Consider the following 18,270-nt stretch of genomic DNA (forward strand, 5'->3'; position numbering starts at 1 on the left):
GGGAACTGGAGCAGAGCACCGAAACTGGGGCCAGCACAGCCTGCTGGGTGCCATTCTGGGAAGGCAGAGGCTGCTGGGCTCAACCCCAGCCCTGAGCTGCTCCACTCGCTGCTGTCCCCATTGCTTTGTCCCTCTCTGTCACCCACGTGGGGTGCGCTGAGCCCTGGGATAATGCTCTGCTCCTCTCCCCCCTCTGCTTTGCAGGTGTATCCATCCAACTCAGGTGATGACTACAGCAGGGACCCGGCTGGATACACTCCCTCGAAACCTCCCAGCACTGTGTACCCCGGAGCCTTCTATATGGCAGGTGAGTGGCCAACAGGAGGGATTGTGCCGTGTTGATTCAGAGCTGGAGCAGCCCCGGGCCCTTCAGGGTGTGGTGGGGATGGGACTCATAGCAGCACCCCTAACCCAGCTCACAGCTCCTCCTTTCCTTCCAGATGGGCTCCACAACACGCCAGACCTGTGGAGCTCCCCTGGTGCCATGAGCCAGTCCAGCTACGGGGCCATGCTGGGCAGTTCCTCCTCCCCTCTCCCGCAGTCCGCCAGCTTCAACAGTTTACATCAGCACGAACGCATGGTAACATCACAGCACATCCTCAGCTGTCCCCCCTAAGAAGCCCCCCATTGGGGCCGGGTTGGTGGCTGAAGTCCCCTCACCCCCCTGTTCCTTCCTTCCAGAACTACCAGCTGCATTCAGGAGAGGTGAATGGTGGGCTGCCCTCTGTGTCAGGCTTCTCCTCTGCCTCCACCCCATACGGCGTCTCCAGCCACACGCCACCGATCAGCGGGGCCGACACCATGATGGGTACGTGCTCCCCCCATAGAACCCCACTGCCACACAGGGACCAAACTGCAAAGCCAAAGCCCTGAGATCAGGGGTGAGGGTGCCCATATCTGCTGATCCCTTTTGTGTCACACAGGGGGCACAGCTCATCCCTGCAGGAAGGGAATGGATGTGGGTTTTGTCAAGCAGCAGAGTGGGACGGGGGGGAGCCCGAGGTCTGTGGAATCAGCCCTTGGAGATGCTGTGATGTCATGAAGCCATTCATCCAAATCCCAAATGTACCATTCAGATGCTGCATTAAACCCCTGGGTGCTTTAATCTCTGACCCTGCTGAGCCCATTACAAAACGTGTTACTGAAAGTGAACTCGTGTTCACTGGGAAATGAGCATCCTGACCTGGATTCCTGGGGGGAGGTTTGTTCAGAGAAAGGAAAACAACATCGGGGAGGATTTATATGAGGTGCCTTGTCCCAGCAGCTCTCTGGTGCCCCAGCAGTGATGTCTGTGCCCTCTCTCAACAGGTAACAGAGGAACCACGGCTGGAAGCTCGGGAGACGCCCTTGGGAAGGCACTAGCTTCAGTAAGAGCTGCTGCACATCCCCGACTGTTCCCTGCCCCTGCAGACCTTCCTCTGCACCGAGGACCATCTAGGCAGTGGGAAGATGGACGCGTGAGAAGTTTGGGGGAACCTCTGCACCCTCAAACAAACACAGCTGCTACCCCGAGTCCTGGCGCTGTGCAAAAACCTCTTTGAGTAGATGGGGGAACATGAGGCAGCACGGGGCGTTATCACGGTCCCATGGGCAGACCCATACTCATCCAGCCCTCAGAGTGGGACTGGTGGGTCCTGGTGTCCAGTCCCTAAGTGTGCTGCTGCAAACTGGAGGGCACTGTCCCACTGAGAACAGCTGTGGGGCTGTCAGAGCACCCATTCAGCACGGGGACCTTTGCTTCTACCTGGTGCTTTGAGGGGGGGCTCAGCATTGCACCCCATGGTTATTTATGGGTGGCTCCTGCTTACCTTCAGCATGTGGGACCAAGAAGGGATAGTGCAGGGCAGAGGCACCAGGTGCTGGGATGAGATGGGGGCTGGGTTGAGCTGGGGGCTGGCAGTGGGGCAGGAGGGACACTCACACTCACAGCAGCGCTGGGGAAGGGGAGTTCTAACACAGGGCTGAGCGCTGCTGACCGTGCTCTGCTTCTCTCCCTCCAGATTTATTCCCCAGATCACTCTAGCAATAACTTTTCATCAAACCCCTCCACACCGGTCGGCTCCCCGCAGGGCCTTGCAGGTAGGTGACAGTTTTGTTCCTCATATAAAGAAGCCCACAGGTTTTGTTGCCCGGAGCTGTAAGGCACATCCCAGATCAGCTCCATAGAAACCTCCTTTAAAAATCCCACACTTGGGGCAAATCTCACCAACTCCCATTTGTTTTTAAAAGCAGGGGTGTGAGCTGAAGCATCTCTGCCACCCCCAAACTCCTGTGGGAGCCCCATTTCCATGCACCTCATCTCAGTGGGGCTCAGGAATGTTGTCCCTGGCTTTCCTTCCTATGGGATGAACCCAGTCAGAGCTGCTGCAAAACCATTTCAGTGCCCAATAAAGCCCAAACCCAGCCTGCTGCTCCGTGCCTCTGTGGCTCCATGCAGTGTTATGGTGTCCCTATGCATGCCGTGGTGGCTCAGCTTCCAGCCCCATCTAGTGGCTGCTGTGCCCAGTCCCAAGCTGTCCCTGTTTGTTCCCAGGCACATCCCAGTGGTCTCGAGCGGGCGGACAGGGTGCCTTATCTCCCAGCTACGAAGGGAGCCTCCACACTTTAGTAAGTGAAACGTCTCTTCTTCTCCTTCCATTGCATCCCTGGGGGTGGTGGGAAGCTTGTCCCCACGTCTGCCCTGCAGCCTAAGGGTTGTATTGCATGGGGCAGACATTAACAGATTTCTTTCTCTCTCCATCCCTTCTTTCCAGCAAAACAAAATGGAAGACAGGTTGGACGAAGCCATCCACGTGCTGAGGAATCACGCCGTGGGCCAGACAGCCACCATGCCAAGCAACCATGGGGACATGCACGGGCTTCTGGGCTCAGCACCCGCACACAGTGCTGCTGTGGGCAGCCTGGGCCAGGCCTTCCCTGCCTCCGTCATGTCCCTGGGGGGTCGGCACCCCAGCCTGGTGAGTGATGGATGGGGAGCGCTGTGGTGGGGGTGGGCATCCCAGGTACACAGGGTCCTGCACTGCTTCCCCCTTGTCTGGAGGTTGGTGACCACAGGAACATGTTCTGAGCGGGTCTGGGTCCCTTCCAGAGCGATCATCATTGCAGAACCTGGTGTGCTTTGCTGTGGTACAGAGCATTGTGCCCCGTGCTACAAACCAGCTGCAGCAGTGGGAACGTTTGCTCTGTGCTGCCAATCCCTGCCAGCTTAGTGCAGCCCCACGGGATGCAGGGTGCCCAATCCTCATCTGTGTGAGGTCTGTGCTGCCAGGATGCCCTCGCTCCTGTGGCATTGTATGGGCTGCAGAATCATTGGTGCCCTATGGAGGTGCATGCAGCCGGGCAGAACGTCCTGTGCAGCACACAAGCAGTGCTTTTCCATGGGATGGCAGCACTGCTGGGGGCTTCCCCCTTGGCTCTGCTGATGTGCAGGGCATGGAGCTGCAACCCAGCGCCCCGTAGCCCCCAGGGCAGGTTGGCTCTTCTCTCCTGCATGGAGGGTACGTGGCTCTGTGCTGGGGAACCTGTGCTGGCCCTGACACTTCCACCCCTCAAAGCTTGCTCTGCTCATTCTGCTGTAGGTGGGAGGAGGTCACCCTGAAGACGGGCTGTCCAGCACCCCCAGCATGCTCCACAACCATGTCACACTTCCATCACAGCCCAGCTCACTCCCCGACCTCAACAGGCAGCAGGACACGTACAGTGGTAAGGCAGCTCTGCACCTGGGCATGCATGAGTCCTTCTTGGGGTCACCCCACATCCAGCTCGGGGCTCCCCACAGAACTCAGTTCACCCTCTGCACTTTTCCCAGAGGTCCTTAATGTGGCTTCTGGCTCATCCTGCATGTTCCTGCCCCTCCAGCTGTGGGTACAGTGAGAGCCCAGGCACTGCACTGCTTGGGGAAGGGTGGGCTCTGGCTCTGGGAGACGTGAGTGGTGAAATGGGAGTGAAAGGGGAACAGCTGAATTGGAGACCCCCAAGCAGGGCGAGATGGGGATGTGGTGCTGCATGAATGGGGACTCCCAGCCCCCTCCAACCTCTGTGTTCCTTGGCAGGCTTGTCAGGGGGGCTGGGGCGAAGCAGCATCTCCTCTGGAACCAACGAGATAAAAAGGGAAGAGAAGGAGGATGAGGAGAACACATCAGTGGCGGATAACTCTGAAGAGGAGAAGAAGGAGCTGAAACCCACCCGGAATAGAACAAGGTGCTCTTTGAACAGGTCTCTCCCTTCACTTTGTACTGCTCTGAAGGCATTTGGCTTTGGGTACGGCCACAGTGACCTCCAGGCAACTGGGCTCAGTGTGGTGACACTGGGACCTCTCCTTGTGGTGCAGACCCCCTGCCCAGCCTCAGAGGAGTACAGCCTGGGGTCCCATGGCATTGGAACCAGCCGTGCCTTGGAGGGCTCCCAGTCACCTGCCCTGCTGTCTTTATGGCTGTGGGCTTTCCTCGTGCTCACAAAGCAGAGTTTTGGGACGTGCTCACTCAGGGCATTGCTCATGGCCGTGCCCAAGCAGTGCAGGCACTGAGCATCCCTGGGCGGAGAGGGAAGGCTCCAGCCCCTCCCTGCATCAGGCTGCTGTTCCATTTACTTTGGGCTCCTGTATCCCCCCCATCACAGCCAACCAGTCGTGGCAGTGGGTTAGGTGGGGGCCTGGCAGCGTGCTGGCCTGTCCCCAGCCTCGCCATCAGCTTGCTCACCTTCCCATCCAGCAGCCACCTCCTGCCCTCCACTCACAGGGGTCACCCCCAACACCTCCTCGGAGCCAGCACACACCTCCCAGCAACAGCTCACACCATAACCACAGAACACAGAGTCATTCAGGTCGGAAAAGCCCTCTCAGATCACCAGATCCAACCCCAACCCATCCCCACGTCCCCACATCTCCACAGTTCTTGAGCACCTCCTGGGACGGTGACCCCACCACCTCCCTGGGCAGCTGTGCCACTTCATCACCAGTTGTTTTGTTCTTTCTTTATTTGTCGTGTATACAAAACCAACCAGCCAACAAAAAAACTAAGGGAGGAAGAGGAAGAGCCTTAATGCTTCTCTCCGTGTCACTGTGCGTCCCCGTACCGCGGCTGGGGGACGTCTGGGTACCTCCGTGTGTGTTTTCTTTGTCTGCGAGTTGACCGGTGCTGAGAGTGCACGCGAGGAATGTCCCTGTCTCGTTCTTATTTTAAACCATTAGTCAAGATGAGGATGAGGAGGACGATCTTCTTCCCCCAGAGCAAAAAGCCGAGAGAGAAAGAGAAAGGAGGGTCGCCAATAATGCCCGTGAGCGCCTGCGGGTCCGTGACATCAACGAGGCCTTTAAAGAGCTCGGACGCATGTGCCAACTCCACCTAAACAGCGAAAAACCACAGACCAAACTGCTAATCCTCCACCAGGCCGTATCAGTCATACTGAACCTGGAGCAACAAGTTAGAGGTCAGTGAGGGTCCCGGAGTGGTGATATTTGACGTATCTGATCGGCACGGGGCTGTCTGTCTGTCTGTCTCTGTGACGTGTGCTGTGGTGCCTTGCGCTCTCTCTCCCCTTTGCCCTTGCATTCCCGAGGCTGTCGATGCCTTTATTATTATTATTATTATTATGAATTATTATTTTCTCCTTTTTTTTTTTTTTTAATTATTTTTCCTTTTTGGTTGCCTTTTTTGTTTGGTTTTTGGTCTCATCCCCCGCTGTTCTCTCTGCGCTCCCCATTGCCGTGCACTGCATGTTGCTCCCCCTCTCGGGGCACCCACAGCCCCGGGACAACCTCAGCCAGCACTAAAACCAAACCCACCCCAAACAAACAGCAAAACCCCACCACCCCAAACCCATTCCTCCCTGCAGCACAGGGAGCTGCTTCCTTCTCCTTCTCCCATCAAAGCACTGGGGGCTGCAGAGCTGCACCAAACAGCCTCACTCCCATCCACACCAGGAGCTCTGCGTGTGCACAGCGGAGCCCGGAGGTTCCAGTGGGCTTTGCTGCTTTGTTCCACACCTGCAGTGCATGCAGTGCATGCTGCCACCTCCCAGCGCAGGGCAGGTTAACCCCTTTCTCTCTGCAGAGGCTGTTGTAACACATGAACCCGTGGTCTGTGCCTGGCTGTGCTCCTCTCTGCTGGCCTCTGCTGTTGCATTGATGTTGGAGTCCTTTGTGCCTCTCTTCAGTTTGTAATTTTTTTTTTCCCTTTTTGCTTTCCATAACGTATATATATATATATATATTTTAAATTATTTTCCTGTCTCTTTTTTAATTTCCCCCTTTTTCCTTTTTGTTTTTATTTATTTATTTATTTTTAATTTCGAGTTTTTATTTTGATTTTTTTTTTTTTCCTTTTTATTTTGGTTCTGTTCTTTCCAATCTCCTACAGACAGTCCCCAGCCGTGACCTCTCGGTGGTCCCACTCTCTACCTTGTACTTGCTGCTTGCGGCCGGAGGCAGGAGCCAAGGGGTGGCTGGGAGGGGGGGGGAGGAAGAAGGGGGTCAGACAGAGTTGGCACCGTGTTCACTTTGGTCTCCCACGCTTGTCCCTTTTTAAACCCTTCTTGGACACAGCTGGGGACACACAGCGAGCCCCGCGTGCAGGTTTTAGCTCAGGCAGGTAGGGTGGCACCGCTCCATTGGTTCTGCTCTAGGATGGAGCTGATCCCGCATCCATCCGTGCCCTGGAGTCCCTGTGTGATCTCCGGGTGACTTTGTGCTGTGGTTGGTGGCAAATGGGACAGGCAGGAAGCCGAGGTGTTGCAGGGAGCCGTGGTGACACCGGGTGACACCAGGCTGTGTCCTCGTGGCGCTGTGCATCCTTAGGGGACAGCACGTGGCCCTACGGGGCTCCAGCAGCACAACCTGTGGTGTGTCTGAGTCAGCAGTGATAGCAGTGCCAATGTCACTGCTGGGGTGGCTGGAGGTGGCCTCGATATTCAGCCATCCCAGCTGCTGGAGAGGCAGCGGCTGTGCCAAGTGAGCACCGTGACAGCAAGGAGAGGACAGGACAGGGACAGGGCTGGCACCCAGGACCTCAGATAGGGGCGTCCCGGTGAGAATTTTTGCTCTGGGGGAGAAGGTCGTCTGTGCAGCACAGTGGGGGTCACAGCCTGCACACAGTGGGGGTCACAGGGCTGCGGCGATGCCATGGGGGATGGTGCTGCCAGCACGGTGCTGCCGGTGGCAGGAGCTCTCCCAGGATCCCATCCCTGCCTGGAAGAGAAAATTCCCCCTTCCAGGCTGCTGGGGGGGTTTGGGTTCTCTGGGATGAGCCAAGTTCAGTGTCCTTGAAATTGACCCACGGGTGCTTGGCCCCCACCGTGGTGCTACCTGCACCCATCAGAGGGTTGGGGCACAAAGCCTTCATTGGGATACTTGGCTGCAAATGTACAAAGAGGGGTTTGGGCATCATCTTGGGGCATAAACCCAACGTTTTGGGGCCGAGACGTGCCCAACATCCCCCAACTTTTGCAAACAAACCAGCAGTGACATCATGCACTGTCACCACTGCACCACCCACCCCATGCTGGCAGCACCTCCCATAGCTACAAAGGGGACAAACAGCCCCCGCAGCCCGGACCCCCCCTCAGCAGCACCCACAGCAATTGGCTTTGATAAACGAGGGCCGTTTGGGCCGCTTCCAGTGGACAGCAGGAGCACTACCAGCACGGCAACGTCTGCCCCCCTCCCGGAGCAACCCCCTGACTAACCCTGTGGTGCTGTGAACCCAGCAGTACAGACGAGGCCTTATCACTGGAGGACAAAGATCTGAGGGACCGGGAGAGGAGAATGGCCAATAACGCCAGGGAGAGGGTGCGCGTGCGGGACATTAACGAGGCCTTTAAGGAGCTGGGACGCATGTGTCAGATGCACTTAAAAACGGACAAAGCACAGACCAAACTGATCATCCTCCAGCAAGCGGTGCAGGTCATTCTGGGCCTGGAGCAGCAAGTACGAGGTATGGAAACTGCCAGAGGAGCAACTCGGGGTCTCTGTCCCCATTAATGCTCTGCGTGCGCGTGCATCTCTGCTGCCAGCTCTGCTTCACGTGCGCTGACCTTTCCAAAGCCACCAGCTGGGTTTGGCTTCTTGGAGCCTCTCTGTCCCTTTTGTGCTTATGGGAATTTGGTACCTGGATCCCTTTGGAAAACTCAGCTCTCAGCTTCGCTTTGCTTCGCTCCAACTGGGTGCGGGGTTTTGCTGGAGCGGAGCTGCAGGAGTGGGCAGAGGGCAGCTCCCACCTCGCATGTCCCGCTCTGTCCTGTGCCTCTATCCTCACTCTTGGGATGCTGCTGCCCAGACTGAGCTTTGCTCCCTTCCCCCCCATCCCTGCTGTTTTTGGCACAGAGCGCAATCTGAACCCCAAAGCGGCCTGTTTGAAACGTCGGGAAGAGGAGAAAGTGTCCGGAGTGGTGGGAGATCCCCAGATGACACTTTCAGCTTCACATCCTGGTCTCGGAGACGGTCACAACCCCGTTGGACACATGTAAAGGTACCATCCCTTGCCCTTCAATCCCAGTCGGGTCCATCCCACCATCACAAGCTGTGCTTGCAATGCTCCTCTTTGCCATCCCCGCTTTGGTGGATGAGCTGCCTGTATTTATCCCAAATAAGAACAAAAAAAGAGGCCAGGCCCAATCAAACAGCGAGCTGACATCTCAGCTGCCCCACAGCCACAATGAGCCCTCGGGGTGGGGATCCCACAGAGGTGACACTGCAGCATGGGGACACTGCTCTGTTCCTATTCTCAATCTGGGGCTTTTCTTGCTTTGATTTGTAGGTGGTTTTGTCCCTTTGGATACAGAGACCCGTCGGATGCAAACCTTCGCTGTGACCTGCCGCCATCCCAAACCCATATCACCTTCAATCCCTTCTCATACTGACACACGTGGACGGATCCCGACGTGACGTAAGGGGTGGAAAAAAAAAAACCCAACTCGGTCCGAAACGAAAACAAACCAACACAAAATTGCCTTAAGTATAAAGCGCGGAACAGCCGATAGTATCACTCAGTGCGGAGGGGGCGGCGTCTTCTCTTGGCTTGTTCACAAGCAGCCAGCAGCAAAATTGTGCCTAAGCTTAATCTCTTTCTCTCTCTTTCTCTCTTTTCTCTTTCAAACAAAAGGAACCTTAGCAACGACGAGGAGATTCTTTTTTTTTTTATGTAGAACAAATAATAGCGGCGCCTTTTGGGTTTCGGTTTTGGTTTCGGTTTCTTTATTGGTTTTTCTTTTTTAAGCTTCTTTTTGCGTATGTTTTGTAAGCGACAAAAAGGATTTGGTTTTTTATTTCTTTATTTTTTTGGGGGGTTTTATTGTTTTTGTATAAATAATGTCTTTGTACACCCCCCTCCTGTGTCCCCCCCCCCCCACGCTTTTCTGCTGCTGTTTCTATAGTTAACGTTGCATCTTTAGGATTCAACCAGAATATTAAAATTGTATTAAGAGAGACTGGATATAAAGAGAGGAATTCTCAGATTCGGCTCATGAAAAGCCACTAAAAGCGAATGTAGCCACAGCAAGGAGGTGTTGGTCCTTGCCCGGCTTGTACCTTCCATTACAAAAGAAACTCGTGCTCAATTCTCCATCTCTTTGCTTTGGCCACTTCTGATTTGGGATTAAGGAAATCAACCAGCAGCGTGCAGCAGCTCCCCCCCTTTCCCCCAGTCCCAGCATGGGGCTGGGCCGGATCCCCTTTGGTTCCTGTTGGGTGCTGACCCAGGAGCAGCGTGATGGGAGGACACAGAGCCTGGAAGGCAACAAGGCGCTGCCAAGGTAAGCAGAGCTGCAATGGATGGAAGCTGCCCACACCTGCAAGTGGCCGCCTGGAGCCCGAGGTGCTTCCAGGGGCAGAGCTGAACAAAGATGACCGAACAAAGCTGGAGGCACTGGGAAGAGGCAGATGGAACAGCAGCAGCAGTGGGGACACGGCGCCCGGTGATGTGGGAGCGGATGGACACACGGACACGGGCAGCTCAGCCCCCTGCCTGGCTGCAGTGTGATCCCATCCCCATTCCAGAGCTGCAGCCATTGGAAGTGGCAGCACTGCAGGAAGAGGGACGGCTCTGCATCCCGGAGCATGATCACACACTGTCCATCCTGCCATGGGGACGTGGGGCAGCCGATGCCATCTGCACACACAGGAAAGGAGGGCAGCAATGGGCATCCAACCTGCACAGCAATTCAGCTCTGAGCCGCTCCGGGTCACTGCAGATGTGCCCAGCAGGAGGAAACCCCAAAACACGAAGGCTGCAGGAGGTGCTGAACCCTTCTGAAGTTGGCAATGGAAGAGCATCCGCCGGGATTCTCTTGTTGTTGTTGTTGTTGTTGTTGTTGTTTCTTCCCTCTCCTTCGCCATAATTAACTTCCAAGATGTTTTCTGCTCACTTCTTCCCAGCTCGGTGTGCTGATGGTGTCAGCGCCCCGGGATGATGCTGTGCCCCATTGCAGCAGTGTCTGCTGTGCTCTAGAAATGGGGTCAGCTGCTTCCAAGGGGACCTGGGGGCACGTAGGGACAGCAAGCACAGCTGGGGCTCCAGCAGTAGGGTCTGTCTCTGTCCTTTGTTTTTGGGCCCTGTGCTCCTGTATTGCTTCAGTACAGGGAAAGGGAAGGGCTGGCAAGCAGCATTAGGTCCTGTGGCATTTCCTTGGTGTAAGCTGGTGCTTTGTAGCTCTGCTTTGTGCTCTAGCAAAGGTTGCTGGAAGCACTCGGGACGTTGCTCGTCTCCCCATGGCAATAGCTCAGAATGGGGCTCCTGCAGCAGCCCATGAGCTTGCCGGCTTACAGCACTCCTGCTCTGGGTTCTGCTTGTGGGGCGGCCCTACAGCAGAGCTGGATCCCCTTGGAGACCCCACAGCACTCCAGCCCTGCGAGCCCGAAACCATGCAGTAAGCTTTAGAAGTGCTTCCCTGACGTGTTGATTTAGCAACAAGAATTTGAGGTGGTGGTCGTGTACAGATGGATCGAAAGAAAAAATCTCCTATTTTAAAAGAAAAAAAATTACTATAAAATAATAATAATCCATAAGCTGTCAGCAAAATAGAAATGTTCTTGTTGGCAAAACGAGCTGACTTCATGGCAGGGCACAGAGAAAAGCCCTTGTGCTGTGCTGGAGCTCGGGGAGGTTTTGGTGCTTCTCTTATGCATGGGGCAGCACAGTGGGGACATTGCATTGCTGTGCCTGTGTGTCTCACTGTGCAGTGCTGAGCTATGGGGCAGGAGATGGGGCATAGCTGGGGCTGGGTGCTGTGCAGGAGGTTGGGGTCTGTTTGTTTGGCTATTGGGAGTTTTTGCGTTGTCTGGATAAGAAAAGCACAGTTGTGATGTGAGACCTTCATAGCCGTCATTTGGGTGAGCGATGACACGGTGTGATGGTTCCTTTGAGGTTATGGGATTTCCCCAGGAGTCTGCAATTTCAGCTTCAGTGCAGAAGCCTCTCAAAGCTGCGTCGTGTCTGAAGCCAGCAGAGCCCTCACCCCCCTCAGCTGAGGCCCTTGAGAAGCTTCTAACACCCATCCCCTTCTATCCCAGAGTATTGCCTTTATGGAGTGATGTCTCAGTGGAGCCTGCAGCCCCGCTGCGTGCTGTGCCAGCCCCTGGCTTGGGGCTTTAGAATAGAGCTGGGGATGGGGAGGTGAAGCAGCATTGGGCTGGGACAAGCAGAGAGCCCCACATACAGTATGGCCGACCCACAGCATGTCACGGCTGCTGGATCCCCCCATTCCTGCTTAACACCAGCACTAGCAAGACCTGATTGCTGCACCACAGGCTTGCACGAGGTCTTTGCCCTGTTAAATCCTATGCAACCCCCCTCTCCTCTCCCTCAGGGCTCTGCAGGTCCCAGCCCAGCCCCTTCTCTCTGCTCTCTGCCCCGCTGCTCTCAGGGTGCAGCATCATTTCCAGCAGCTCCAAAAGCATTTCCAGACCTGTGCCCTGAGACTGTGGGTCGGATGAGTGGCGAGAAGCAGGAGCAGCCCCCAGCAGTGAGCTGGGGAAGGCAGGCCTGTCCTAGAGCTCCTCGTGCACGCTTCCCCCTCCTGTGCCTTTGTGCGGTGCTCCTCCAGCATCCTCCATCCTGCAGTGGTTGGCAGTGGAGCTCTGCAGGCTGCTCTGCTGGCACAACAGTTTGGCTGCTGTTCCTTGGGTAGGAGCAGGGGCTCAGTGCCACTATTTCTGTCCCCGGATCCTGTGCCACCAGCCCAGCAGTGCATGGAGGGCAGAGAAAACCCCTCTCACCCCTTACACCATTCACACACACAGTGGGGAAGCAATGGGGTTATATACCCCAACCCAATGTGTGCTGAGGGTACAGCAGAGCATCCCCACAGCCGTGCCCTCCTTCCCCCATATCCCCAAACCACCCCAAAAGCCACCAGCATCCCAGCAAACAACAGCAGCACAGGGACATGGGGGACGGCCACGTGTTGGGTTGTGGGGTGAGAAGGGCACCAAGTGTTTAAGAGGGGGGGGTGGGTGGGATTAATTCGTTTTCCAAGGCAAAACGAAGCACATCCATCCCATGGTTGCTCTTTCTATATATTTTTATAGGACAGGGCGGGATGGGAGATGCCTGCAGAAGTTATTTTTAAGCCCCATTGAAAAGGTTTAGGTTGCTTTTGGGGTGGGGTTTTATTTTGGGGGGTGGGGGGTCTTGAAATAAGAAAGAAAACGGTCCTTGCTTTCGATGTCTATGCTGCCTACCTGTAAATCCAGATGTACTTAAGTGGCTGAAATCCTTGTTCTTAAATCAGATACACATTATAGTTTTGAACTATATATATAGTAAATATATATATATATATGCCTAACCCAGCAGAAATAAGAAAAAAGAAAAAAAAAGATAAGTAAAGTATTTGGGGGTGGGGAACCGCGTTGTTCTTTGAAATGAATCACAATTTGGGGGATGAAATTGTGTTTCTGAGTGCCTCGAGATAAGAATTGTTTTCATTTTTTTAAATAATTTTATACAAGTGTCCAAACAGCTGGCTGGATTATTTGGAGTTTTTAAATAATCCTAACTTTTTTAAAGTAGATTTTGAGAACTGTCCTGTATATAACAGTAATGTAGCAATAAATGTGACATTTTATAACAATATTCCTTTTTTTTCTTTAATAATCCCCCTCACCCATCATGTCTGGCTTTCAGATGTTGTGTATCTATGGATGAAAAGCTGTAATAAAGGTGTTACCTTGGACTCAATCTGCACAAGAAAAAGACAAGGAGACCCAGCAGGATTCTGTTCTGTGCTCTGGGCAATGGGTTCAGCCCAAACCCAGCACCACAAAGCCTGGTATTGCCTTATATAGATATATATATATATATGACCCACATCCACCTTGTGCTTGTAGGGGGCGTCTTAATCCTCCCTTACTCATCACCTATGGGCAAATAGAGCTGTTTCACTTGGTGTCTCCTTATCCCCCCTTTGCTTCTGTGTCCCATCCCAGGGGCTGACCCTGTGTCCTTCCCCTTGTTCAGCATTGCTGGGAGCCATTCCATCCCCCATATCATTTCTATGCACTCCAACATGTCCATGTCTCTCCTGTACTGATGACTCCACATCTGGGTACATTGCCATGTCCCCAGGGGTCACCTGCATGGGGATAGGACCAACACCCCACACCTTTACCCTTATACAGGGGTAGGGTCAGCCCTCAGGGCCTGTGTTCCTTCTCCATCATAGACACAGTGTGTGGACAAGGAAAACACCCCACAGCCTCCATCCTCACTGCATCACAGTGACATAGGCCATCCCCCATGTCCTTGTGAGGACAGGCCTGACCCCTCCAGCTCATCTCTTTGCTCCACCACGAGGTGGGTACTTAGATTAGGAGGCCTAATCTCCAACCCTACAGCACTATGGCTTAATCTACAGCACTGTAGGGATTCACAGCACTCCCCATCTGCAGGCCTCAGGCCTGAGGCCTACACGGGATGAAGTAGGCCCCGTTGCCATGACAACACCATTTACACTCAGGCAGCGCAACGGGCAGCCGGGTTTAGGGTCCTTCTACACTCGGCGTCGCATAGGCGCATGCGTAGAGGGGGTGACTTTGAGGCGACGAGATGCTGAGCAAGTTGGTTGGGCCGCGGTACGTTCAGCTGCTGCAGAACTGGTGAGAGACGGGACGGGTCGGGTCGGGTCGGGTCGTAGGCCGCACCTCGGGCCGGGGGGGGACGGGATGGGGGGGGATACGAGGCCTCTGTGGGGTATACGAGGCCCCTGTGGGGTACACGAGGCCCCTGTGGGGGTTACGAGGCCCCTGTGGGGTTATGAGGCCTCAGGTGGTTCTTTCCCCCCTTGATGCAGCGCTGTGTCCCCTTATGGGAAGGCCTCAGGCTCTTTGAAGGCCCTTTTTAAGTGTGTCCTGTAAATAAAAGCATTAACCCTTTCCTATGTAACATCTTGGGTATATACCCCTTATATGCATGGGGTTCCTTTAAGGATACTTCCTATATAGTCCTTAACTGTTCCTATGTAACCTATGTCCCTTATGTGCAAGGGGTTCCTTCAAGGTTACTTCCTATATAGCCCTTAATTGAGGTGAATTGCCCACATCCATCCCTTTACCAAACCTTTCCCAATGGAGAATTGAAGCTGTTCACCCCTTTCTGTGTCTCCTTTAGGACTCCCACCCTGGTTACGTGGGGTGCTGTAGGTGGAACCGGTGTGATATGGATCACGGATTGGAAACTCGTCCTTCAGTACGTCCCTTACATCGGTGGGAAGTATAAAGCTGAAGATTGAGCTTCCCTCTGATGGTAAGGGCTGGTTGTGCAGCTGAAGTCGTAGAGCTGCTTCGATGTGATCATAGAATGGCCTGGGTTGAAAAGGGACCACAATGATCACCCGGTTCCAACCCACATTGGATCCAATCCACATCCAGCCTGGCTTTGAATACCTCAGAGGCTGGTTGATGTGTTGTCCTGTTCCTCCAGCTCCACTTTTGCACTCTTATTATTGGTTTTTAACAGGCAGCGCTTCACAGGGTTTCAGAAGGATGAAATATTACCAAGAATATCATTTTCCAGTGGTTATTTTGTATAGAATTGTGCTGTGGTTCTTGACATTGAGCCCTCCAGGGTAAATTAGGACTCTGAGTAGATCCCTTTACTTCTAATCTTAGCTATATTGGCTTAAAGGTCAAGACTTTGTTGTTAGACCTATTCAGCTGCTTCATTCTATATTCCATTCTGTGTTTCTATAATTCTATTCCTTGCTGCAGATACGACTAATTTGCTTTATTTTAAAGACACTGAGAGGAAAAGGCTGAGGAAAAGCCCTCATATTGTGAAATTAATCCACACATTAAGGGGTTTTCTTTGCTTATAAATAACCTGAGCCAGCGGTGGGAACGTGGATCCATTCCTGACACCACAGCTTATATTCTCTGTTCTCAACTAAGAGTATTGCTGTGTGTGAGTACCTGGAGAAGGGATATTGCTGTAGAGGAGGAGGCTGTTCCTGTGTTGCCCTCTGGTTCCTTTAAAAGAGACATAAAAGCCTCCATTCTGGTGCTGGCTCCTATAGCAGAGATGTCTGTCTGGCTGTTCTTAGGGGTTTATTGATGGCTGTGTGTAGTGTTAGCTGCTGTACTATGCAGGAAGTAAGTGCCTCTTAATGTCTGCTTTGTGTTTGTTGTAGATGTATTGCTGGATTGGTTTGGAGCCTTCTGCTGAGATCCCTGCTTTGAGGTGAACTCGAAATACTCAGCACAAATCCTACAAGAGGTTTTGGTGCCACATTGTGACCACTTGGTTATGAACTCATCCCTTCCACAGCTGATCTTGGCCTAATGCAAGTAATTTATGAAGCCGATGCACAAAATAAACCAAGTGAACAATACGTTGGTGTTGCTGTGTTACCTTCTTTGTCTGCATTTTGTGTTTTTAAGCTTGTTTGAAGGCCCCAAGGACGATGTGCACAGGTTTGCTTTGATTCCTCAGGCACCAACTGCTGTAGTTGTTGCTCACTCCTATTCATGCTGCTGTGGTTTGTGAACTACATTTAACACAGTGTTGATTGCAGCATCTCTTTAGGGAAGCTTTTCTCTTGCTTGTGGTGACGCTGTTGCTTTTAGGGTTGAAGGCTTTGGGGTGACACTGTTTTTAAGTGGAATACTGTTGTATAATATGGTGTCACTGGGCGGGATGCTTGAACTGCCTAACAGAATTAATTGCTTTAGTATTAGTGTTAACTATCACCTCACTGGCTGGAGCTGTGCTCCTGAACTCCAGGCTGCCTCCTGAGAGCTAAAGGCCCTGTCAAATGCTGTGCTGCACATTGAGATGTTGATCCATTCTCACTTGGAAGTGGGAGTTAGATGAGGCCATTCACCATCACCACACTAAGATCAGAGCTGAGCACTCAGTCTGTGCTCTTAACCTGCTCAGCATGTCTAGACACGACGGACACAACGTGCTGCCTTCAATCCTGACCTGGTTTGGGCTCATCCCTGTGGGCGGACGATCCTGTTCCTGCTGCTTTGAGGAGCCTTCAGAAGGGCTCAGGCTGAGGGTCCATCTCTGCTTCCCTTTGCTCTCCTGTATCTCTGAGTTCTCCAGTCACCATCAGGAAGGACCCAGCAGCAGCAGTGCTGTGCTGCACACTGGGTTGCATTGGGAGGTACTTAGATTCCAAACCCCAGCTGCCTGCACAGGCAGGGCAAGAAACGCCTGGACTTTGGATTTATTTACCCTTTGGAGACGGTTCAGCTGCTTGTGTTTGCTGCTGCATTTCAAACGAGGCAGTGTCACATGCGGGTGGGAAGAGATTAGTGTCGAGACAAAGAGCTGCGAGAGGAAACTCTTGTGTCACAAGCAGGAGAGCTCCGCTAGAGGGCACAGCGATGGCTGAGCAGGAACACAACGTTGGGATGGTCTGGATGTGGATGTCCTGGAGCCTTCACCTTCTGTATCAGCATCATTCCCAAGGGAGGACCAGCATATTTACCCCTTGAGCTGCAGAGTTACAGCCTGAACTTCTCATTCAGACCCAGCAGGGTGAACACCTTGTCTCTTTTCCAGCTTCTCTTGCAATGCAGTGAGCATTGAGCAGGTTGGTATCTCCAGGTCAATATCTCCATCCCCACCTGCAGCACCAGCCTGTGCAGTCTGTCCTTAAGTAAAATGCCATTGAGGACCATCCAGTTGCTGTACACAGGGCTGTGGGGTTCAGGCTCTGCTTCCAGCACAGCAGCTTTGCAGCTTCTCTTCCTTATTTCCCCATTTGCTGTGCTGAAAAAGGGGTGAATTTGGGAATGCTGGGGTGAATTTGGGATTGCTTTGCCTCACTTCCTATGGTTCATCCATTAACCTTTATTCTTGGTGGAGCAGCTGTGCTTCAATGTGATGGGGAGGGGGGGAATAATAGGCAAAGGGGAAGTAAGTTGATGAAAAACGATGTGGTTTTGGTCAGTGCTGGTGGTTAAAGCTGTGTGTGCTTGAGATTGTGCAGGGAATAACGGCAGGAGGGTGAGATGCTTCCTGGGTTTGTTCATTCAAACATAAAGCCAAGAGGAACGAGGCCGGTGCTGTGGAATGGGAGCTTCTGTGCTGATTAAAGGCACAATCTCCTACTGCCAGGTGTCTGAAATGGAAAGTTCTTCCTGTATGAGCAACTGCACCCATGGGCACAACCACCCCTATGAGGCCATTGTGAGCTTCTCCCCTTGCACCCAGGGCCGGGTTTCCTCTGGTCCCCAACACCCATCTCACATCCTCCCTTGTGTTTATAACGAATGAGCCACATTTTGGTGCCTTTATTTGCTTAATTAAAACGACAGCGGCTCTTTTTCTTTGCACAGATGTGAACCAAAGGCAGAGCTGGGAGATGCAACAGGATGAAGAAGCTCCATGGCAGCCTGCGTGTTTATGGGGTCCATCCACATCCTGCATGGCCATCCATATCCCACATCTTTGGTGACTCATCTGTGCCCTATATCACACATGGGGTCCTATTGGTGATGTCCCATCCATGCCCCATGTCCTTGGTGGCCCATTCAGTCCCCATGTCCCATATGGATCCACATCCTTAGTGGCTCATTGACTCCCCATGTCCTATATGGATCCACGTCCTTGGTGGCCCCATTGACTCCCCATGTCCCATAGGGATCCATGTCCTTGCTGGCCCATATGGCCCATCCACACCCCATATCCCTGATAGCCATTCCGTGCCCTATACCCTGTGTGGTTTATCCCCCCATTATTGATGGTTCATCCCTCACCCCCATCCTTCACAGCCTGTCCATGGGGCCGTATTGATGACCCATCCATCCCCCATCTTTATGGTGGCCCTACA

The 18,270-nt window shown here is 53.3% G+C and overlaps 2 protein-coding genes across 51 annotated transcripts in view; both read left to right on the forward strand.

The window, feature by feature from the left end:
• Positions 1-13,064, forward strand: part of TCF3 (transcription factor 3) — a 53,900-nt gene extending 40,836 nt beyond the window's left edge. For 8 of the 50 annotated variants that reach the window (XM_015886498.3, XM_015886499.3, XM_015886500.3 and 5 more), the window contains 12 exons: positions 205-307; positions 441-580; positions 682-808; positions 1,309-1,457; positions 2,001-2,079; positions 2,534-2,607; positions 2,754-2,957; positions 3,579-3,702; positions 4,053-4,215; positions 5,189-5,427; positions 8,318-8,462; positions 8,751-13,064. In XM_015886498.3, the coding sequence (XP_015741984.1) occupies positions 205-307; positions 441-580; positions 682-808; positions 1,309-1,457; positions 2,001-2,079; positions 2,534-2,607; positions 2,754-2,957; positions 3,579-3,702; positions 4,053-4,215; positions 5,189-5,427; positions 8,318-8,460 (1,545 nt within the window). In that variant the 3' untranslated portion in view covers positions 8,461-8,462; positions 8,751-13,064. Of the gene's footprint in view, positions 1-204; positions 308-440; positions 581-681; positions 809-1,308; positions 1,458-2,000; positions 2,080-2,533; positions 2,608-2,753; positions 2,958-3,578; positions 3,703-4,052; positions 4,216-5,001; positions 5,428-7,701; positions 7,929-8,317; positions 8,463-8,750 lie in introns of those variants that run through there. The other 42 variants (XM_015886514.3, XM_085517613.1, XM_085517614.1 and 39 more) reach the window with 15 other exon arrangements.
• A 944-nt stretch (positions 13,065-14,008) lies between these two features.
• Positions 14,009-15,816, forward strand: UQCR11 (ubiquinol-cytochrome c reductase, complex III subunit XI). The gene is made up of 3 exons (XM_032441052.2): positions 14,009-14,086; positions 14,598-14,732; positions 15,616-15,816. Exons 1-2 carry the CDS (start codon positions 14,037-14,039, stop codon positions 14,716-14,718), a joined length of 171 nt encoding a protein of 56 aa, XP_032296943.1. The 5' UTR covers positions 14,009-14,036; the 3' UTR covers positions 14,719-14,732; positions 15,616-15,816.
• The last annotated feature ends 2,454 nt before the right edge of the window (positions 15,817-18,270 follow it).

The sequence above is a fragment of the Coturnix japonica genome, chromosome 16 (genome assembly GCF_054131305.1).
Source record: "Coturnix japonica strain WE chromosome 16, WE-NBRP24, whole genome shotgun sequence".
NCBI lineage: Eukaryota > Metazoa > Chordata > Aves > Galliformes > Phasianidae > Coturnix > Coturnix japonica.